Here is a 23611-nt window from a genome sequence, read left to right as displayed (position 1 = left end):
TTCAGCGTAATGATTCGGCGATTTATTCATCAACCTTGCCCATCGCTCCACCTCTGAACAAATGTGGTAAGATTGTGTGACTAGTGTGTTTTGAATCTCTCAATTATCACGTTGCTGTGATAAAGTCGCGTTGTGTAAACGGGCCTTCACATTGTCCGCATGGTATCACGTGTTACCCGTCAGGTCAAAGTGCGACTGATAGCTTTGATAGGTTGTCTTGTGCAACGATGTCCGTCATCACATGCTACGTACGTGTACATATACTGTGTATTATAAATATTGTTGCTACATATTATGCACCATTATGACGGTATGTAAATAATCTGACAATCCAGTGATTGATATCATGAACATCGGAACCTGTGACGTACCTGCCAAGACGTGTCGTGAAGAGTGAGTGGGTTTAGAGTTTAGGAATATCACGACGGGGACTGCAGAAAAGGGCTTCACACAATGTACTCATGTGGGGAATCGAACCTTTGGTCTTCGGCGTGACGAGCAGACGCTTTAACCACTAGGCTACCTCACCGCCCCCGTGACGTGATTAGCTGAGATCGTGTGAACTTTCTGTCACCGTGAAACGCATATTTAGTTCTTAATACCTTGGAATAATAGGTCAACTTTAGGAAATGCATTATGGGGCAAAATGACAACACAATCAAAATTCAATAAACTCTCTGTCTGGGCAGCGGTCTTTCAGAGACCGATCTCGGGTTTTCGTTAACTGCACGGGGCCTGTCAAAATACGAAAGGCAACTGGAAAGTGGTGAAAACCTTAAAGCAATCTGGCTCAGATGATGCCCATATATGTCGATGTATTGATGTTTTCAATGTACTGATATATCGTCGATGTATTAAAACTGTCAATCTCTCTCCACCATTGGGACAGTGACAACAGACTGGTGCTGCGTGACTCACTCAGCATGTGTAGCGTGAGTGCCTCAGTATGTCAAGGTGCGCGATGTGACCTTTACTGCGTTATATTTCGCTGAGAGTTAGTAACATTGGGTATTGATCAGGTTGTATTCATCTCTCGGCTCGACAGTCACGACCTTTGCTGCAGTGTACAACGCTGACGTCATTATTCAGACACAGATGTTGCCATCTTGAATATTAAATCGTATCGATCGTAAGTCTTTCCTCGTTTTACTTTCATTTTCAGTGTACAGCTCAACACGATCTTAATTGCTAGGTAATACCGTGTTGCGGGATCGTGTAACTGGATATATCGTTATCTTCTGATCTGCAATGCCAGGTAATGTTGTTGTGCTGGATCGTGTAATCCTATGTATGTTTACCTACTGATCTACACAGTCAGGTAGTACTGTTGTGCTGGATCATGTAACTAGATATATCTTTATCTTCTGATCTGCAATGCCAGGTAATGTTGTTGTGCTGGATCGTGTAACCTGATGTACGTTTACCTTCTGATCTACACAGTCAGGTAGTACTGTTGTGCTGGATTGTGTCCACTGGATATATATCTTTATGTGATTCATCTGTGCTGTTGTGCAGGTAGTACTGTTGTGCTGATCTGTATTGTGATGTATATTTACCTTCTGATCTACACAGTCAGGTAGTACTGTTGTGGTGGATCATGTAACCTGATGTACGTTTACCTTCTGATCTACACAGTCAGGTAGTACTGTTGTGCTGGATCATGTAACCTGATGTACGTTTACCTTCTGATCTACGATCAGCCAGCAGTACTGTTGTGCTGGATCGTGTAACCTGATGTACGTTTACCTTCTGATCTACACAGTCAGGTAGTACTGTTGTGCTGGATCATGTAACGTGATGTACGTTTACCTTCTGATCTACAGTCAGGTATGTAACTGTTGTGCTGAATGTAACCTGATGTACGTTTACCTTCTGATCTACACAGTCAGGTAGTACTGTTGTGCTGGATCATGTAACCTGATGTACGTTTACCTTCTGATCTACACAGTCAGGTAGTACTGTTGTGCTGGATCGTGTAACGTGATGTACGTTTACCTTCTGATCTACACAGTCAGGTAGTACTGTTGTGCTGGATCGTGTAACGTGATGTACGTTTGGATCCTGATACAGTCAGGTAGTCTGTTATCTTCTGATCTATCTTTATTTAATGCTGATCCAGGTAATACTTGCTGTTGTGCTGGATCGTGTAACCTGATGTACGTTTACCTTCTGATCTACACAGTCAGGTAGTACTGTTGTGGTGGATCGTGTAACGTGATGTACGTTTACCTTCTGATCTACACAGTCAGGTAGTACTGTCGCTGTGCTAGAACGTATAAACGATGTACGTTTACTTCTGATCTTCACAGTCAGGTAGTACTGTTGTGCTGGATCGTGTAACGTGATGTACGTTTACCTTCTGATCTACACAGTCAGGTAGTACTGTTGTGCTGGATCATGTAACCTGATGTACGTTTACCTTCTGATCTACACAGTCATGAAATACTGTTGTGCTGGATCGTGTGTCTTGATGTACGTTCACATTCTGATCTACACAGTCAGGTAATATAGTTGACTTTCAGAGAATAACTTGTCAAAAATATTCTATAAGCGACAAACAACATTTCCATAATCGTAATACATTATTACAAAAATTCAAGTCCACCGTAAAATTCCGACAACATCATTACCACATGTCTATGAATAGCTTTCAAATAGTGATAATCAGTGTATTCATAATCTCCTTCGTAATTGTCATGTTGGCTATTTGTACATATTACATTACAGCCTTTCAAGGCTAAATATCAACGACCTACCTAGCGTACAACAACCGAAACGGTAACGATGTCATCGTTTAATCAGCTTATCATGCGATAAGGGAAATGCGTGTCTCGTGACGGAGGTAATACCTAAAGTTTATATATAACCGTGGTGTAGGCAAAACCCTATTTCTGAAATAATCGTATCTGCGACAGAGTACAAATAGTCGTCTATCCCCTTGGCTGAAAAACGGTATGTTGAAAATATTACCAAACCTATATGTATTGAATATTTGTCATATATAATCGGACAATATATTACATATATGATGACCATCGTAAACTGAACAAGAAAGGTTAAGAATCATGAATGTTTTGGTGATATGAAAATTTGTTCTCCGTTTTCACAAAAACTAACCCACCCAGCCCCAAGTATTGATGGTCAACTTGTAAGTATATATTATAACAGTTATTTATGTCATTGTTTATTGCTACTCGATAACAAACTTGGTAACACCGATGGCATCATATCATATCATTACCCTGTGTATAATATCTTCATTCTAATATGATATATATTTCGTAATAATATGCAGAAGAATATGGTAGAATAGGAAATCGACAGTGTACTGCTCGCGATACTAGTGGTAAGTAAACAGGATAAGAGCCTATTTTTCCTTGTTTCGATTGCGTAATCTTAATGATAGGCCTTGAATAGTGCACTGAAGATCAGCAGCACAAGTCTAGGATCGATTAATCGGATTTGACAAATTGGGTCACGTGAGCCGATCGAATCGTTTTTCACTTGCTCCGCGAGTTCAAAGTCAGAAGACAATGTGGCAATTTATAGTAAAACTACATAATCGAGAGAGTGAGTGAGTGAGTGAGTGAGTAAATATTGCTTAACGCTGCATCAGCAATGTTGTTGCTATTCACGGCGAGAAATGTCATAAAAAACTGTGTATGAATAATCACAATGAAAATGTTGATTTCTAAAATTCTCAGTCACATATATCGTTCAAGGGTAGAAACAGATTTTGAGATCCAAATCTATATTTAAGCAAACAATTGGAACAATCAAAAGAGGACCAGTGTCGAAGAAATGAATATGTAAAGATGATATGTGACTATAAGTCTTCGTTTCAGTTGCGTAATCCTATCAACAAATGAACGAGTAAGACTCGCCACCCGGCTTGCCGGAATAACACGAGTAGTTGCGAATGGATTTGTGGAAATAAATATGGAAATAGTTCCCGATACGAGATCCACTACATCACTGGGACCCGTGAAGATCCGGGTCTTCAACAACCTATGCTTGTCGTAAGAGGCGACTAACGGGATCGGGTGGTTAGGCTTGTTCACATGGTTGGCACATGTCGTCGTATGCCAGTTACGTAGATCGATGCTCACGCTGTTGATCACTGGATTGTCTGGTCCAGACTCGATTATTTACAGACTGCCTAGAAATAGCTGGAATATTGCTGATTTTGGCGTTTAACAACAAACAAACAAATATCATTGGAGAGACATCGTAGAACTAGTCTCCATTCAGTTTTCATGTGTCAGTAATTAAAGCCGTTGAACAATGTATAAGCTGTAAAATTTGTATCAAGTGAGTGAGTGAGTTGGGTTTTACGCCGCTTTTAGCAATATTCCGGCAATATCACGGCTGGGGACACCAGAAATGGGCTTCACACATTGTGCCCATATGGTGAATCGAACCCGGGCCTTCGGCGTGACTAGTAATAATAATAATAATAATGCATTTGTTTAAGCGCCTAATGTCCAACCGGTGCTGCTCAGTGGCGCTGCGCGGAGAAAGTGGAGAAACTAGTAGGTAGCTAGAAAGAGATGAGTTTTTAGTTGGCTCCTAAATGCTTCCAGGGAAGATACTGATCTAGTTCAACTGGCAGAGAGTTCCACAAAGCTGGTGCAGCAGCACTGAAAGCTCTGTCTCCCATGGACGTTTTTGTAGCTGGCATTTTCAGGCTGCCTCTTTTCTCAGACCTCAGGACACGAGTTGGACGATAGATTTCGATGATGTCTTTGAGGTAAGCTGGTGAATTGATGTCATAGAGGGTTGAGTAGGTGATGCAAATTATTTTGTACTGTATTCTCCTCTTTACTGGGAGCCAGTGCAACGACCTCAGTACAGGTGTGATGTGTTCCTGACATTTTGTCCTGGTAATGATCCTGGCAGCTCTGTTTTGTACAAGCTGGAGATGTTGGATTGCTGCTGCTCCTGACACGAGGGAGTTACAGTAGTCTAGGCGTGAGATGACGTATGCCTGTACTAAAAGTTTGGTTGTGTCAATGTCCAAATAGCGGCGGATTTTTCCTATTCGGCGGAGATGAAAGGTTGCTGATCTTGCTGCTGTTAGGGCTTGTGATTCTGGGGACATTGAAGAATGGAAAACAACACCAAGATTCTTCACCTGGGGCACAGGGCAGATAGACTGATCTCCAACTGTGAGACTACACTCGCCTATTTTGCGAAGCTGCTGCCTAGTTCCAATGATCATGAACTCAGATTTGTCGTCGTTGAGTTTCAGAAAGTTGTTTGTCATCCATATCTTGATGTTAGCGATACAGCTCTCCATAACATCTTTTGCGTGTTCAACATTAGGTGGTATAATTCCTATGTAGAGTTGGTTATCATCTGCGTAACCATGAAATTTTATGTTGTGACTTCGGATGATATTACCTATTGGAAGAATGTACAGTGAAAACAAAATCGGACCAAGCACAGAGCCTTGCGGTACACCAAAGTGGGTTTCTCTGATGGATGATGTCGCATTATGGACCTTGACTCTCATTGTTCTATTTGACAAGTAGGACTGGAACCATTGTAATGCCGTTCCTGTGATGCCAATAGTGTGCTCTAACCTAGCGAACGCTTTGATCACTTGGCTACCCCGCCGCCCTTGTAACAAGTAATAATAACGTATTTTCATCTCTATGTATGGCAGTGATAACTGAACCGTTTGACCTCTTTTGTATTGAGTATGTGGTTTCTTCCAGTTCAAACACATCCGTAACCCATGGCAACGAAAGAAGAACTGGTGAAAGTCATTGTAAGATGCCGCCCAATGAGCGAGTCGGAACACACCCGAGGATGTCAGCCAGTGCTCTCCATTGATGGCAAAGGGGGATCCTGCACTGTAACAAAGCAGGACTCGGACAGATTGGGCAGGAAGCAGTTTACCTTTGACCGGGCATACTCTGGCGACACTACAACTCAACACATTTATAGCGACATCGTGTGTCCTATTGTGAAGGTCAGAGATTAGACTAATGACTAGCCTTTAAATATATCCCTGAATCCCATTATCTCCCCTTTCTGCACAACCCTCGTTGCGGTACAATAGCCCAAGATGAAGCACTATATTTTCCAGCCTCGCATGTCCGATTGTTACAATTTAAATAGATATATTAATTTTGTTAATATATGCTCAGGAAAACAATTAATGGATCACAAGTATTCCCTTATTTTTTCCAGCTTTCTTCTCAAGTTATGCGACACAAAACTTGTAAAGAAACCTTGGAAAAAAATAACAGAACACTTGTCCTTTCATGTGATCCCTTATTTCCTTCTCTCAGTATATGAAATTAATATCTCTATTTTAACTGTGACAATTGGACCTTCGAGACTGGAAAATTTTGTATTTAGTGCGTCATCTTGGGCTATTGCATTGCAGTGAGGGTTCGCAGAAGGGGAGATAATGTGGTTCAGGGACTGTCAGACAGACCATGGTGATGATTAAACAAGTGTTATACAAGTGAAATGTGAATATTCATTGTCATACAGAGAATTGTAAGTGCGTGTATGTGAGTTTAGTTTACTTTATATAAAAGTGGCCTCAAGGCATGACAATGTGAAGTGAGAAAATAATCCAAAATGGCGTGTTTGGTTAAAACCGTGCTGATTCAGATATGAGATTCAGACTATGAGATGTCTATGTGAGCCTGCAGAGCGTAGGAGCAGATGGGGCCCGGCTTGGGAAGAGTAATGGTGTTGAATGCCGTAGTAATCATACGTATGACATTTCTCCTTGTCTTCCAGAGTGTAACGGAAGGGTATAATGGCACCATAGTTGCATATGGACAGACCGCTTCTGGAAAGACGTTTACCATGCAAGGAGTATCAGAACCCTCAACCCAACTTGGGATCATACCAAGGTAAGATAGACAGAGATATGGGATGGGTGCGGTTGGTGCGGGCTTGTAGACCTTTACTATGCAAGGAGTATCAGAACCCACAACCCAACTTGGGATCATACCAAGGTAACACAGAGATATGGAGTGGGTGTAGTTGATGCGGGCTTGTAGACCTTTACTATGCAAGGAGTATCAGACCCCACAACCGTACTTGGGATCATACCAAGGTAACATAGAGATATGGGATGGGTGCGGGCTTGTAGACCTTTACTATGCAAGGAGTATCAGAACCCTCAACCCAACTTGGGATCATACCAAGGTAACATAGACAGAGATATGGGATGGGTGCGGTTGGTGCGGGCTTGTAGACCTTTACTATGCAAGGAGTATCAGAACCCACAACCCAACTTGGGATCATACCAAGGTAACACAGAGATATGGAGTGGGTGTAGTTGATGCGGGCTTGTAGACCTTTACTATGCAAGAAGTATCAGAACCCTCAACCCAACTTAGGATCATACCAAGGTAACATAGCGATATGGAGTGGGTGTAGTTGATGCTAGCTTGTAGACCTTTACTATGCAAGGAGTATCAGAACCCTCAACCCAACTTAGGATCATACCAAGGTAACATAGATATATGGGATGGGTGTAGTTGATGCGGGCTTGTAGACCTTTACTATGCAAGGAGTATCAGAACCCACAACCCAACTTGGGATCATACCAAGGTAACACAGAGATATGGAGTGGGTGTAGTTGATGCGGGCTTGTAGACCTTTACTATGCAAGGAGTATCAGAACCCTCAACCCAACTTAGGATCATACCAAGGTAACATTGAGATATGGGATGGGTGCGGGCTTGTAGACCTTTACTATGCAAGGAGTAGCAGACCCCACAACCCAACTTAGGATCATACCAAGGTAACATAGACAGAGATATGGGATGGGTGTAGTTGATGCGGGCTTGTAGACCTTTACTATGCAAGGAGTATCAGAACCCTCAAACCAACTTGGGATCATACCAAGGTAACATAGAGATATGGAGTGGGTGCAGTTGATGCGGGCTTGTAGACATTTACTATGCAAGGAGTATCAGAACCCTCAAACCAACTTGGGATCATACCAAGGTAACATAGAGATATGGAGTGGGTGTAGTTGATGCTAGCTTGTAGACCTTTACTATGCAAGGAGTATCAGAACCCTCAAACCAACTTGGGATCATACCAAGGTAACACAGAGATATGGGATGGGTGTAGTTGGTGCGGGCTTGTAGACCTTTACTATGCAAGGAGTATCAGAACCCACAACCCAACTTGGGATCATACCAAGGTAACACAGAGATATGGAGTGGGTGTAGTTGATGCGGGCTTGTAGACCTTTACTATGCAAGGAGTATCAGAACCCTCAACCCAACTTAGGATCATACCAAGGTAACATAGAGATATGGGATGGGTGCGGGCTTGTAGACCTTTACTATGCAAGGAGTAGCAGACCCCACAACCCAACTTAGGATCATACCAAGGTAACATAGACAGAGATATGGGATGGGTGTAGTTGATGCGGGCTCGTAGACCTTTACTATGCAAGGAGTATCAGAACCCTCAAACCAACTTGGGATCATACCAAGGTAACATAGAGATATGGAGTGGGTGCAGTTGATGCGGGCTTGTAGACATTTACTATGCAAGGAGTATCAGAACCCTCAAACCAACTTGGGATCATACCAAGGTAACATAGAGATATGGAGTGGGTGTAGTTGATGCTAGCTTGTAGACCTTTACTATGCAAGGAGTATCAGAACCCTCAAACCAACTTGGGATCATACCAAGGTAACACAGAGATATGGGATGGGTGTAGTTGGTGCGGGCTTGTAGACCTTTACTATGCAAGGAGTATCAGAACCCTCAACCCAACTTAGGATCATACCAAGGTAACATAGCGATATGGAGTGGGTGTACTTGGTTCTGGCTTACCAATTTAAGTTCCACACACAGGTTTATATACAAAGCTTAAGCCCATTTCCCCTTGTCTCCTGCCTTGGAGTGGTTCCAATAGTTCTTATGTTGGCTTAAACTTGGCTGGGCGATACCTTCTTAACACGGTGACCGAAAAGTGAAGCTGTTGTCATAATAGCATATGATGATAATGTTTACACAGTTAAAGGTTATATGTCATTTTATTACCCACGTGGTCAACGTATGGGTAGTTGCATACTAATCTCGTACGTCACACGAGTGTCGTATCGCGTTGACCTGTGTCGTAACGACTTGACCTGAGATTCTAACGATTTGATTGGATAACCGATTACCTCTCAGTTCGGTCACGTTGTGACGGAACTGCTTGTTCATTCATAACAAACACGTGAATTCATTCATTCTACAACTTAGATGCATTGTGAGAATGTCAACATTGCGAACGTTGCCGTGTCGCTGTTTAATTGTGAGTCGAACTGAGACATTATATACGTCGAAAAAAATAAACGCAATGTTTCCACCAGTGATGTTAGCCGAATGAAGCAACTTCAAACCAAGAAACTGGGTGCTACGGAGTAGTTTACTGTAGGAGGCTGTACGAGGCGATGGCAACTGACATGCATCGTGACGTCGGTTACCAAGGGGACAGACTAGAAATGGCGTAGTGACGTCAATACAGTGTGACGTCATGCAAAAATTTACGTCAGAACAAAATTCTTCCGCAACCTCTTTATGAAACCGGTTTCGGTTTGAAACCACAACAATACCAAAACTACGCTATTTTGTCAGTTTAAACTCGTGACCTTCCTATGGTTTCTTTCGCTCGGTCAGATACCATAGGAAGGACACTCGTTTCGTATAATTCGTATGTAATGAGACCGAGTGTGGTATTTTATTTATTACCCACGTCTTACATGCATTAAACATTTGTGTGTTTCCCATCTCCCGTCTGTCATCAATTATCATGAATGACATGAAGCGATAAAACGTTTCCTTATCTCAATTTACCCTCAGGCTTGGTGGGCTTGATCTTTCGTCATCTGTATAATCTGAATAATTGTTTCAGAAGCAAAGCGGCTCGCCCTACGTCACAAATCAATTTACAAACTATTTCCAAGTGATTTAGTTTTAACATTTCATAACTTCTTTTGTACATAGATACCCCAACTAGTGAAAATCACATTTTTGGGCATTCATTTTTGTTCATTTTTTTGCCCACCCGCCCTCTTCCTGATCTAGGTTACAGAAGTGAAACGCATACCAAATACAGAGGGCCCACTCAATGAGTGAGTGAGTATGGTTGTATGCCGCATTTAGCAATATTCCAGCAACATCACGGCGGGGGACACCAAAACATGGACTTCACACATTGTACCCATGTGGGAAATAGAACCCGGGTCTTCGGCGTGACGAGCGAACGCTTTAACCACTAGGCTACCCCACTGCCCCGATGGCCTACTGACGTCAGATTTGTCTTTTACAAGAAGACAACCACGTAACAAAAGTTTCTTTTTTGTTCTAGGGCCGTGGACGACATCTTCAAGAACGTGTCCTCCAACAAGAGTCAGCAGTGGGTTGTACACTGTTCGTGTTATGAAATCTACAACGAAGAAATCAGAGATTTATTAGGGAAAAGCCTGACAGAGAAATTGGATATTGGATCATTTCCTAATAAAGGCTTCTATGTAAAAGGTAGGCGTTTATGTTGAAGCTTGTACCATATCCATGTCTGTTAAAACAATTCTGATAAGATCTGATAAGATCAGCAAGGCAATGATTATAGGCAAACAAGTTTCATTGCTTTGCATACGCTGACATAAAGAAGACAGCTTGATGCAGATTCGCCTTCCGAGAGACCCGTGAAGTACTGTAAGTCCCCATGGTCCCTAGTATGGTGATCAGCCTTCAGTTCTATAGCCCGTTTTTATATTGTATCGTTGTGAGATCGTTTTATGATAGCGTACTAGTTTAGATTTAGAGCTGTGATACTCTAGTAGTTTTACTGTCTTTCGATGACAGATTTTTCAAGTTCTCAATTGATTGATTTTAATGTTGATATAAATTAAATTGTTCTCGTCATATAGCCGTAGATTGCTGAATGCGGCGTTAAACAGGAAACAATCAAACTTAGTTGATGCGCGTCATTGTGTTTCAATTGCTCAGATCGATGCTAATGATATCAATCACAGGATGGTCTGGTCCAGACTGGAATAATTACAGACGGTCGTCATGTAGCGGGAGTATTGCTGAGTGAGTGAGGTATTAAACAACAAATAAACCTTAACAGTTCAACATAAACATGTAGATATATGCATAAGAAAGAGAAAGGCAACGAGAGAGAATAACCAACGAATAGCCAACACATTCACATTCGCAGTGTACGAGAAATAGCTTCTGACCTGTTAGCCCAGTCGGGCCAGAATTTCTCCACAGTCACTGGCCCGACTGGCTAGTCAATTTCCATGGGGTCATTTTGTAAAGTATATCACTTCTCTCCGACTTGTTAAGTTATAATGTACCTTTAAATCATGCAAGATTATGGCCTGATTAATGTTCATCATATACTACCCATCAAAAGTTTAGACTCAGTTAAAGCACTCACTATATGTTATGTATATATATATGGTTACATCGAAGAACCAACTTCAAACTTTATGGAGATGAATTACGCACGATGATCATACATTAAATTGCTGAAAAGCATGTGCAAATATCGTGCATGTGAACAGCTGCGTTTTTGTGTAAAGTTTTGTTAAGAATTCTCCAATTTACACTGAGTTTCATCATTTATTGAACTCATGACAATAATCTTTTCAACGTTATGAATCTGTTTTACAATACATCAGCTCACGTGTAAACAGTACCTATAAACAGTATGAAATATTTTGGAAAATCTAGTTTAGAACAGTTGACTGAAGTAAGTGGCTACATTTACTCTAGTGAGTCTAAAGTTTTGATGGGTAGTGTATTAGCAGCTTAATGATGAAACCCGTGTCTACATTTCCAATTTCGGAATCGAGAATTTTTTGTGGGCTGGTAACTTTCAGGCATAGATAGTCCCACTGGCTACCAACATTTGGAAACTATTTCGCTGCGTGACATTCGTTGTGGGTTTACTGATCTTTCAGCAATATTCTGGCAATATCGTTAGTGGTAAATACATGTCACCAATCGAACCCGGGTCTACGGCGAGACCAGCAGACGATTTAACCTATAGGCTGTGGTAATATGTGTTCCAAACACATTCTTAACAAGCACCTCAATCAGTGATCATGACTGACTGACTGACTGAGTTTGGTTTTACGCCGCTTTTAGCAATATTCCAGCAACATCACAGCGTGGGGACACCAGAAATGGGCTTTACACATTGTACCCATGTGGGGACTTGAACCCGGGTTTTCGGCGTGACGAGCCAACGCTTTAACCACTAGGCTACCCCACCGCCCCCAGTGATCATGAGTGTATGGAGTTGAGTACAGCGATGAACAGAAGGTCATGAAACAGTTTAATCATTTGAACTAATAAAGGAACAGTTTATCTGTCAAAGCATACATATACCAAATGGATAATGTATAAATGCAAATTGGACAATATGACAAATGTGAGCCAGTCGTCAGTGAAACCGTATTCTTTACCACAAACACAGGACTCTCGAAACACCCAGTCAACACAGTGGTTCAGTGTGAGCGGCTCATGAACAAAGGCTTGAGAGGCGTTCTACAGGTGCCACTGAAATGAACAGCGATTCCTCCCGCAGCCACACCGTCTTCGCCATCAGCATTGAGACGCACTGGACCAGAGGACAAACGGACATATCAGAGCGGGCAAACTCAACCTTGTGGATCTGGCAGGAGTGAAAGACAAAAGCAAGACTGGTGAGTTGACGAATAATCTGGTACTTGCAGTTAACTTTCATCGATGTTTCTTGATACTTTGATGTGTGTACATTTAACAGAACACAGGTCTCTCCAGGCCAATAAAACTCCAAATGAGTTGGTGACACTCGCCGCTTGTAACAATATTCCACGAATATACCTCAGACATCAGACATGGGCCTCTCACATTGTACTCATTTGGGGAATCGAACCCCGGTTGTCGGAGTAACGAGCGAACCCTTTAACAACTAGGGTTGCCTCACTGGCCGAAACTCCAAAGAAGACTGAGTGAGTGAGTGAGTGGAGTGATACAACGCAATCTCGTAAGGTCAGTGAAACGTCAAAGGAAGGGTGAGTCATTGTGTCAGTCAGTGAGCAAGTGTGACTTGACTTTACGTGACATTCATAACGTAATGTAGAACTGACTGCGTATGGTTTTACGGCGCTTTTAGATGCGGATTTGGGTGTATATATATTACTTTTTGGGGAAAATGAGTTTAAGATTTTCGTGTAAACCAACCATTTCACTGTATCCGTTCTCTCTGAATCTCCATGACAACAGGAGCCGCCGGCGTGAGGTTCAAGGAAGGATCAAGATCAACAACTCTTCACTGTCTCGGAAGAGTCATCTCAACATTAGCAGAGGGCAAGAACCAACTTATACCCTTTACAGAGACTCCAAGTTGACAAAGCTGCTTCAGGACTCCCTGGGTGGGAATGCCCGTGCACACTGATGGTGGCCTGTGTCTCCTCCCCGGCCGACTACAACTATGACGAGACACTAAGCACTCTCAGGTTTGCCGGCTAGCAGTGCAAAAGACCATCAAGAACAAGCCGGTGATCAATGAAGACCCGAAGGATGCCCTGCTGAGAGAGTTTCAGAGGGAGATACAGGACCTTAGGGCTCGACTTGGGCAGAGACTGGGGACAAGAGTCGAATACCTGGTTTGTATATGCAGTTTGGGGACTACATTCTCAATGTCACATTTAATGTTCATTATGCTTCAAAGTCTTCTTCATTGTCTTCTGGCATGTCCTTGTGGCTTGCACTTGTAGATGTTCATAGGGCATGTTCTTGTGGGATGTCTTTGTTTCCCTGTGACATGTACTTGAGACAGGTGCTTGTGGCATGTACCCGTGACATGTTCTTGAGAGAGATGCTTGTGGCATGTCTTTGTTTCCGTACCTGTGACATATACTTGAGACAGGTGCTTGTGACATGTGCTTCTGACATGTCTTTGTTTCCCGTACCTGTGACATATACTTGAGACATGTACTTGAGACAGATGCTTGTGGCATGTCTTTGCTTCCCGTACCTGTGACATATACTTGAGACAGGTGCTTTTGACAGGTGCTTCTGACATGTCTTTGTTTCCCGTACCTGTGACATATACTTGAGACATGTACTTGAGACAGATGCTTGTGGCATGTCTTTGTTTCCCGTACCTGTGACATATACTTGAGACAGGTGCTTGTGACAGATGCTTGTGGCATGTATTTGTAGCCTGTACCTGCGTGACATATACTTGAGACAGGTGCTTTTGACAGATGCTTGTGGCATGTCTTTGTTCCGTACCTGTGACATATACCTTGAGACTGGTGCTTGTGACAGGTGCTTCTGGCATGTTTTGTTTCCCGTACCTGTGACATATACTCTGAGACTGGTGCTTGTGACAGGTGCTTGTGGCATGTCTTTGTTTCCAGCACCTGTGACATATATTGAGACAGCATTGCTTGTGACAGGTGCTTCTGGCATGCATTTGTATCTGTACCTTTGACATGTACTTGAGACAGGTGCTTTTGACAGATGCTTGTGGCATGTCTTTGTTTCCAGTACCTGTGACATATACTCTGAGACAGGTGCTTGTGACAGGTGCTTCTGGCATGTATTTGTGGCCTGTACCTGTGACATATACTTGAGACAGGTGCTTGTGACAGATGCTTGTGGCATGTCTTTGTTTCCCGTACCTGTGACATATACTTGAGACAGGTGCTTGTGACAGGTGCTTCTGGCATGTATTTATGGCCTGTACCTGTGACATATACTTGAGACAGGTGCTTGTGACAGATGCTTGTGGCATGTATTTGTTTCCCGTACCTGTGACATATACTTGAGACTGGTGCTTGTGACAGGTGCTTCTGGCATGCATTTGTGGCCTGTACTTATGTTTTGAGGCATATTCTTAATATATGTACTTGTGACACGTGTGAGTTTATGTGTTTGTGGGAGAGGGGCCGGTTCGAGTGGATAAGGAACAAGGACAAAATGCGTTAAACAATTCAAATTTCATATTGGTGATCGCGTATATACAATACTTTAGCTAACATACTATGAACTGTTTAAAATACAAACAGCACGTCTACCACACACAGTTCACTTTTTTCAACGCTGTTTAGGCGTCACATTTCTTCCGTCCTTTTCACATTATGCTTTCTCACACATGCAGATGCCGACCTGCAAAAGGCTTTGCTCTGCCAGAAGGAAAATGAAAACAGGCAGCGTACTTTCAAGCAGAGAAAGCAGCGATGCAGAGGGTAGCTTTATAATGATACCTACTGTCAGAGAAATATGTTTGTTAAAAGTCTTCTTTATGCGTAGACATTAACAGTGTATTTCTGGTGTCCCCCGCCGTGATAGTGATGGAATTCTATAACAAGCAGCGTAAACCCAAATCACTCATAGACATTAACAGTGTATTTCTGGTGTCCCCGCCGTGATAGTGATGGAATTCTATAACAAGCAGCGTAAACCCAAATCTGTCATAGACATTAACAGTGTATTTCTGGTGTCCCCCGCCGTGATAGTGATGGAATTCTATAACAAGCAGCGTAAACCCAAATCACTCATAGACATTAACAGTGTATTTCTGGTGTCCCCCGCCGTGATAGTGATGGAATTCTATAACAAGCAGCGTAAACCCACATCTCTCATAGACATGAACAGTGAAACAAGTAGAATATTGATATTATGATTAATTTCGGACGATGTGGTATGTAGAATGATATAATTTATCTTGGAGGAGATCTTCATGTCAGGTTCGAAACACAAAATAAATATCAGCATATCATAACATGCCTTCATACTATTGTAAAGATAACCCACAACGCTACACCACAGTAAAATCAAAGGCTTAATTAGAATTGAACGTGGTACACCATAGAGACAGCATCTTCGATGTTCCATTTGATATATGGTACCTGCTACCAATGGGAAGCTGATGCAATTGACCTCGGCATAAGTGATAGTACAGGGTCTTTAACCATAACCTTACATATGTTTGTATTAGGAATATGAAGAAAAAGATGGCCAAGATGACGAAGGAGCTTGAAGAAGCCAGGCGGACGCAGGCGAGGCTTGAGGCGGATATGAGAAGGATGAAAGAGTGTCCAATGATCACCATAGGTATGCGAGAAATAATATGCATTGAAGGAAGAATGACAAAACCTTTACCAATTCCGTCGTTTGTACCATTCCGAGTATATTTAACATGTGCATATCAATCACCGTCAAATAGTGACGATATCAGGGCTCGTAATAGGATGAGCATATTGTCGAACATAAACACATGCATAAAGCAAGCAACTGTTCACCAAAAAGGCCCACGTCCGCATGTCAAATTTGTACATGTCCACAATAAAAACTTTTGTAAGTTTTATGGAGACCTTGAATGTTGTAACCTTGATCGAATTTTATTTTAGCGAGAGCCGTATGTCACTCTTTGATATATATATGTATGTGTGCAATGTGTATATATGTCCTAGGTGATGAGTGAGAGAGTGAGTATGGCTTTACGCCGCTTTTAGCAATATTCACGGCGGGGACACCAGAAATAGGCCTCACACATTGTACGTATGTGGGGAATCGAACTCGGTCTTCGGCGTGAAGAGGAACGCTTTAACCACTAGGCTACCCCACCGCCCCTAGTAATGATCATAGGGTCGCATTGTAACCGTGTGGGTAACGAAGCTGGCCTCGGCGTGAAGAGTGAACACAATACCCACTAGGCTACCCCATCGCACCTCATTGATACGTAATATGTACCCTTTATACAAATATAGCAAATGGTTTCATCTACAATTCAGTCATAGGTGAACTTTAATTCTTTCAGAAAATGAAGTAACCCCTGATGACGAAACAATCCGAGAATTGCGCATCGTTCTCATTGGTAAGACAGGATCTGGTAAAAGTGCAACCGGGAATACTTTGATTGATCCAGAATATTTGATTCCCGTGCAAGCGGAATATCCATCACAAAAAGAGTCCAACTATGCTTCTGCAGAATTCAAAAACAGGTCGATTCTTATTGTGGACACCCCCGGAATGTTTGATACACTGGAATCAAATGATGAAAGGAAACGTGAGATTATGAAATGTGTAGCACTTACGTCCCCTGGATTACATGCTGTGATATTTGTGACCCAGATTGGAATATTTACCGAAGAAGAACAGAGGACAGTGGAGTACTACAAGGAATACTTTGGAGAGAACGTAGTCCACTACATGATAATAGTTTTCACAAGAAAGGACAACCTTGTACACGATGGCATAACCATTGACGACCACTTAAGAAGAAGTTCTCAAGTGTTACAACAACTGGTCAGGGATTGTCAGGATAGATACATCGTTGTTAACAATCGTAATGAAGAAGAAAAGGATGTGTTTCGAAAGAATCTCACTGACCTCATTGACAAGACGGTTGCCCATAATGGTGGGGGTTGTTACACAAATGCGATGTATGAAGCAGCAGAGCTTGCAATGAAAGTGAAAGAAGAGGAGTTAATGGACTATGTTCAGATGGAACAACAAGCTGAACTTGATGCAATGGAAAAGGCACGGAGTGAGTTGCTGATGACAAAAATGGAAGAAACAGAACGAAAGGCTGAAGAACAGAGACTTAAATATGAAAAGGAAAAGGCAGAAATAATGCTAGAGACAGACGAGATGCTGCGTGAATTGAAAGAGAGGGAAGAAATGAAAGAAAGGGCTTGGAAAGCGAAACACGAAAGTCTAATGATGGTGGCCAAAGAAGAAGCTGAAAACAGAAACAGAAAGAATTGGAACTAAGGGAGAAACTAGACAAGGAAGCAGCTGAGAAGCAAAAACAAGTTGAACAGGAACTAAGGACACTAAAAGAAAATGAAGAGAGTGTTAGATGTCAAAGGGAACGTGATATAAAGGTAGCGCAGGTGGCTAATGCCGAACGTACTGAAGTTGAGAGAAGGAAAATAGAAGAACTTAATCAGAGGAAAGAAGGAGAAATGAGACTCTTGAAAGAGAAATATGAATTAGAAATGGACATGCTCGAGAAGGATGATGCTCAGTTGATGATCACTCTTCAGACGATTTATGAAGAGGATTATAATGAACATGTGAGAAAGGTGGCACGAGAGGCACGAATGAGGGCGAGGAGGGAGGCAAGAACAAAAAGGTCATTCCTTCAAAAAGGTTATCGATAAAATAGGAGAAGTAATTGTTTCGGTCTCCCTATGTCTGTGCCAACGGTCCCAAAAAAGAAACTGACATTGAAACCTACGTGTTTGTGTGAGGGATTCTTTATGTACAGAGCACGTCCTGACATCCGAATTACAGAGAAACCTAGATTTCTTGAAGACATCATGTGCAGCTTGTATTTAACTCATGTTATCTGTGTCCTCATCACATGTATGTTGTTTTTACATCCATAATATTTAGTTAATTATAACATGTTCATAATTTACAATACAGGATTATGGAAGTTGCTTCCTTTGTGGATTGATTTATTTATTTGATGTAAAGTGTGAATATAAGATCCACTTAACAAAGAGGTTTTTAGGAATTATGGATTGTCTGTTCCGAGTAATCTTGAATGTTTGTAAGTCACGACAGGGATAATCTATTTGTTTTCCTCGTTGTGACACACAGTTACTCGAGGTCGCTATAATGTTAATGCGATCTTTTTCCTTAGAAGACTTGTCAAAGACATTTTTTTTAAACAAAGTTTTTTGACACTCACAACCACTCATGACATTGGAGATATTTTGTGCAACAGATTGTACCAGTGCTTTCTTTATTGATCAAATATGTGGTGCAGGGTTATGAACAAGACTGATTAAAATAAGTTACGGTATGCATGTAGACTCAACAAATTTCAACGTTTGTTTTACCGTCATGTGTTGTGTGTGGTGATCATAGAACAAAACTATTATCAAAACCTCAACAAATCACAATGAACGTGCAAATCATGTCTGTGGCATGCGCATCTGTATGATCCTGGATAGACAAACTGAAACAATGAACAAAATGCCAAACTTCAAATGATGCTTTGTGTTTTCTGGATTATCAAATCAATGGGTATCAAAATATAAAGCACAAGGAAAGACAAATTAAAGATGAGTATTGGTCCACTGGAAGCATGCGTTTCTGTTTGGGCAGTCTCTGTAGGTTTCAATATCACAAGGGCAATCACTGGCTACCTTGCTATCCGCCTTAACAACATCGAAACGACAGTGACCATCCTCGGACAACCAGTCCAAGGGGTAGCAGCTGTACAGAATCGGTATATTTAAACAAGTAACCGATTCCAACTTGTGTCAGATATTAGCTAGGCATAAGGATGTCTCTGCCCAGGCCGTACGTAATCATTTGCGTTTTCAGACAAACAGAGAGGACATACATACTGACTTGCGTCATTGGCGAACAAATGCCACATCTGTCAAGTGGGGATATCGGCTTCCTGATGATCCATGCTTAGATTCATGTAATTTGATGAACACTTACGTCTCACAGATGAACACTTACCGTTTTGTTGCAATATTGTGTTTTCGCAACGGCTGTATATTTTTATTTTGACTTATCTAATGCAATAAATGACGGTTGATTTTTCCGTGGCGTCCCGTTTCATTTTAGTTGAGTATATTATGTGTCTTGGGATATTATAGCATGCAAAACCAACTCATAAATGGCAGCTATTATGGTTAAATCGGTAGGCATGTTTAATGTCATTTATAGCTGGTCCCAGTTGCCAAGTTGCAAATATGTTAGAGGAAGTTATCGGATGTTATGATATTTAGATGCATCTGTGCAATATATATATATATGTATATCTCTATTGGACAACTAGGTTCTAGGAGTGTTGGCTACAATCCAATTCTGGCTCCATTGTTAAATAGATAATGCAAGACTGTTCAAGACAGACATTGTCCGAAAATGTACCCAATACCTCCTCAATAACTTGTACGTTATAAGCCACAAAATATCTGTCATGTATGTTTAATGTTAATATCAGTGTTTATATTATGTGTTTAAAGTAAATATCAGTCTTCATCACAATATAGCTATGTATATAGGTTGCAGGACGTTTAAGGGGAGTTGACAGGTGTGATCGCATATGTGAGTATTGTAAAAATGAATGTCAGGATACAATAATAGAAGATGAATTACACTCAACGACTGAATGTTCACTGTATGAAGATGTGAGATCCAAACTGTTGCCATAGCTAAAAAGAAATGTATGCAGTGAAAATCAGTTCACTGCGGCTGTGACAGATTTTCACTTTGTAGCTATGATTACTCACTTTATGATCAACTGTGAGACAATTATCATGCACATGAAAGGAGGTAACTACATGGATTGTAGTTTTGATCAGAGTGTTATAGTCCGTTTGGCTCAAAAGCGGACCGATGAATTGCAATCTAACTCGAAAACTTATAAACATATAATACTCAATGAAACGCTGATCATAACCAAAACATCAGACCTACTCTGTGATTTGTTTGCAGAATTTATGTCCTAAAATTAAAAAAGTTGTTTATCAAACTATCATTAAAATATTGACACAGTTCACCATTTGTTACGAGGGAGGAGTGCAGAGAAAGGGACAGCCAGGTGTTAGAGAAGCACGTGCACAAGTGCCGACAACGTTATTGATTCATTAACCTGTGCTGTGCCGTCTCCATCCTTTCTCGCACACCTGGCTGTCCCTTTCTCTGCAATCCTCCCTCGTAACAAATAGTGAAATGTCTTGTAATCAGTTTAGATCAAAGACGTGTACTTTGGAATCGATGTCCCCAGTACTGAATATGGATTCTAACTTGAACATCATAGTGGTTCTGCCTCTGAGAATGATGGCAAAGATTTAACCTTAAAAGTGCAATCAGCCTGTGTATGGGGATGACTATGACCTGATACACATACAACTGTTATGTTATATGACTGCCCAATCGTAGGCTGTACACACTAGGCCTTAATGGTTTCCTCGTTAACTCGGATCATGATGACATACGTGTTCGTTCACGTACGGCGGCGGTCTGGCGGCGGTCTGTAAACAATCGAGTCTGGACCAGACACTCCAGTGATCAACAGCATGAGCATCGATCGGGCAAACTATGTGACACCATCTGTCCGTATTGATTTCCTGACACTTACAAGATCAAGTATTTATCAAATGCTCAGATGTCTGTAACATTCAAGGCGAAAACATAAAACCCGAGATTGTATCCCACGACCTAAATACGGCAAGGGTTCCTGATATGAGATCTATTAAATCTGTTAAATCACTGGAACCCGTGAAGGTCCGGGTTTGACGATAATTTTGTGATTTTGTTTGTTTGTTTTGAGGTTTACAATATTCAAGGCGAATGAAAACTTCAAACTGTTTTTATGATAGAATTGGACTTCGTTCGTGACCAACTCGTGTTATTCCGGGACAAGCCGGAGGTTACGGAAAGGGGCGAGTGGTGACGAAATGAATTGACTTGCCTAAATTATACGCATCAGTGGTGAAATTGATGTCCGCTGCCATTTCCTAGTATCGTTTGTACCATATGGTTTTGTTATGTATGCTTTTACTACTCATCAGTTCATTATAAGAATACTTCCCGTGCGGGTTCGGAACAGGTCTTCAGTAACCCATGCTTGTCGTAAGAGGCGACTAACGGGATTGGGTAGTCAGGCTCGCTGACTTGGTTGATGCATCCCAATTGCATCGTATCCCAGTTGTGTAGATCGATGGTCATGCTGTTGATCACTGGATTGTCTGGTCCTGACTCAATTATTTACAGACTGCCGAGATATAGCTGGAATATTGCTGAGTGCGGCGTAAAACAAGAAAACAAACAAACATCACTGGAAAGACAGCGTAGAACTATTCTCCATTCAGTTTTCACGGCGACTAACGGGATCGGGTGGTCAGACTCGCTGATTTGGTTGACACATATCAACGTTGTGTAGATCGATGTTCATGATGTCAATCACTGGATTGTCCGGACTCGAGTATTTACAGACAGCCGTCATAGAGCTAGAATATTGCTGAGTGCAGCGTATAACAACACAACACAAACAAACAAACCACGGATTTGACTGTTATATTCACTCTGCAAGCTACCTGGCCTCAACACGAAATGCCTGGCTGTACGCTCTGCTCAGGATTATGTGTTCTGTGCCAGGTTAGGTTTCACAACACATAAAGAGTATCTTATGCGACATCCACAAAGTCAGGCAGCGAAACATACACTGATGGCGTTTGTTTTTGCTTTTAACCACAAAGCATCCCTATGAGTTAAACGTTAGATGACATCTCGGTGTCAGTATGGGCAATTGAACCCATTATATCATCCGGTATAATAAATCAACTGAAACGTTCTCAAACCTGGGAATATAGAGTGTTCCACGCTTTAGGCATTTTCAAGAGATTCAAGAGATATTTGGAGCAATTATCGTAAGTGATTTGGTGAATATTACTAGGGGTGGGTATTGCAGAGAATTTTCATACTGCGATATATTGCGATGCGAAAGCATATATTGCGATATGTATTGCAATATATTGCAAGAAGTACTTTTAAACAAAGAACTACTTATAATGGCGTTAAAGCTTGATTTTTAGAGCAAAAACACACACAAAAAACTATACTTGATTAAGCTTTAACAACAACCTTTAATCATGACAAAATAGAAATGTAAATAATATTTGGCACAAATGAAACATGGAAATATCCGAAGATTTCCGAGTGTTACGAAGTTTTCCGAATGCAAGTCAAAATACCGGTTTTTGATCAGCGTATCGCAATACGTATCGTTTTCATGTCTGAACCGGTAAATACCGGTAAACCGGTTATATTGCGCAGCCCTAAATATTACCACATAAATTTAAAGAAATTTTGTTAAGCTATGATGTCAGGAAAGTTATTTTATAGTTTCAAATCTCTTTTGTAAAAGGGGCGGTTGGATAGCCTAATGGTAAAAGCGTCCGCTCGTCACGCTGAAGACCCGGGTTCGATTCCACATGGGTACAATGTGTGAAGCCATTTCTGGTGTCCCCCGCCGTGATATTGCTGGAATATTGCTAACGGCGGCGTAAAACCATACTCACTCTTCTGTAAAATGATATCGCCCATCGAATCTTCGAGCACGCATCCTTTTATTTGAGTACACGTAAATAACGTTTTACCCTGGAGATTAATGGAGCACCAGTTTTCCTGGGGGTTCCCCAGAACGTTTAGAGTGCAGTAGTAACAGCACACAATCCGGTCAGAGACTACTACATGAGATGAATGAATAGAAATGACACTGAACACTGTGAAAAACTGGTCACTGGACCGGATAGCCTGTATCGACTGATGAACGCGATATACTAACCTATATAAGCTGTCATGGAACAAGGACACATGTAACATTGAGCTGATGTCGTGTTGGTGCAGATAACCTGTCTTGTGTTCTGTGATATGTGGGGGCTGTGGGGTAGCCTAGTGGTTTAAGCGTTGGCTCGTCACGCCGAAGACCCGGGTTCGAATCCCCACATGGGTACAATGTGTGAAGCCCATTTCTGGTGTCCCCCGCCGTGATGTTGCTGGAATATTGCTAAAAGCGGCGTAAAACCAAACTCGGTCAGTCAGTCAGTTGAGACCACATCTGTTCTGCCAGCCTCATAAC

General features: G+C 41.7%; 2 protein-coding genes across 5 annotated transcripts; both read left to right on the top strand.

Annotated features, from left to right (window-relative positions):
* Positions 1-957: 957 nt before the first annotated feature.
* On the top strand, positions 958-19567 carry LOC124272962 (GTPase IMAP family member 7-like). Of its 4 annotated transcripts, none has more exons than XM_046708210.1 (9): positions 958-1129; positions 5721-5977; positions 6763-6878; positions 10352-10521; positions 12476-12704; positions 13267-13649; positions 15152-15239; positions 15992-16107; positions 16814-19567. In XM_046708210.1, the coding sequence occupies exons 8-9, from the start codon at positions 15996-15998 to the stop codon at positions 17767-17769; spliced, it is 1068 nt and encodes a 355-aa protein (XP_046564166.1). In that variant the 5' UTR covers positions 958-1129; positions 5721-5977; positions 6763-6878; positions 10352-10521; positions 12476-12704; positions 13267-13649; positions 15152-15239; positions 15992-15995; the 3' UTR covers positions 17770-19567. The 4 variants fall into 4 exon arrangements, with proteins under 4 accessions (XP_046564166.1, XP_046564174.1, XP_046564162.1 ...); XM_046708218.1 differs by lacking the exon at positions 958-1129 and adding an exon at positions 1317-1381; XM_046708206.1 differs by lacking the exon at positions 958-1129 and adding an exon at positions 2835-2952.
* LOC124273028 (kinesin-like protein KIF17) lies at positions 5741-13438 on the top strand. Its single transcript, XM_046708245.1, has 5 exons — positions 5741-5977; positions 6763-6878; positions 10352-10521; positions 12587-12704; positions 13267-13438. The coding sequence occupies exons 1-5, from the start codon at positions 5741-5743 to the stop codon at positions 13436-13438; spliced, it is 813 nt and encodes a 270-aa protein (XP_046564201.1).
* Positions 19568-23611: the final 4044 nt, after the last annotated feature.

This window comes from Haliotis rubra, unplaced genomic scaffold (genome assembly GCF_003918875.1).
Source record: "Haliotis rubra isolate DU_JTF1 unplaced genomic scaffold, ASM391887v1 Scf1031, whole genome shotgun sequence".
Classification (NCBI taxonomy): domain Eukaryota; kingdom Metazoa; phylum Mollusca; class Gastropoda; order Lepetellida; family Haliotidae; genus Haliotis; species Haliotis rubra.
This window is presented reverse-complemented; position numbering and strand designations above follow the sequence as displayed.

Bases quoted from the DNA above. Each gene is read 5' to 3' on its own strand.
- LOC124273028 (XM_046708245.1), top strand. From the start codon at position 5,741: ATGGCAACGAAAGAAGAACTGGTGAAAGTCATTGTAAGATGCCGCCCA. The intron at 6,879-10,351 runs GTAAGATAGACA...TTTTTGTTCTAG, and splicing joins CAACTTGGGATCATACCAAG to GGCCGTGGACGACATCTTCA. The intron at 12,705-13,266 runs GTGAGTTGACGA...CCATGACAACAG, and splicing joins GAAAGACAAAAGCAAGACTG to GAGCCGCCGGCGTGAGGTTC.
- LOC124272962 (XM_046708210.1), top strand. From the start codon at position 15,996: ATGAAGAAAAAGATGGCCAAGATGACGAAGGAGCTTGAAGAAGCCAGG. The intron at 16,108-16,813 runs GTATGCGAGAAA...TAATTCTTTCAG, and splicing joins GTGTCCAATGATCACCATAG to AAAATGAAGTAACCCCTGAT.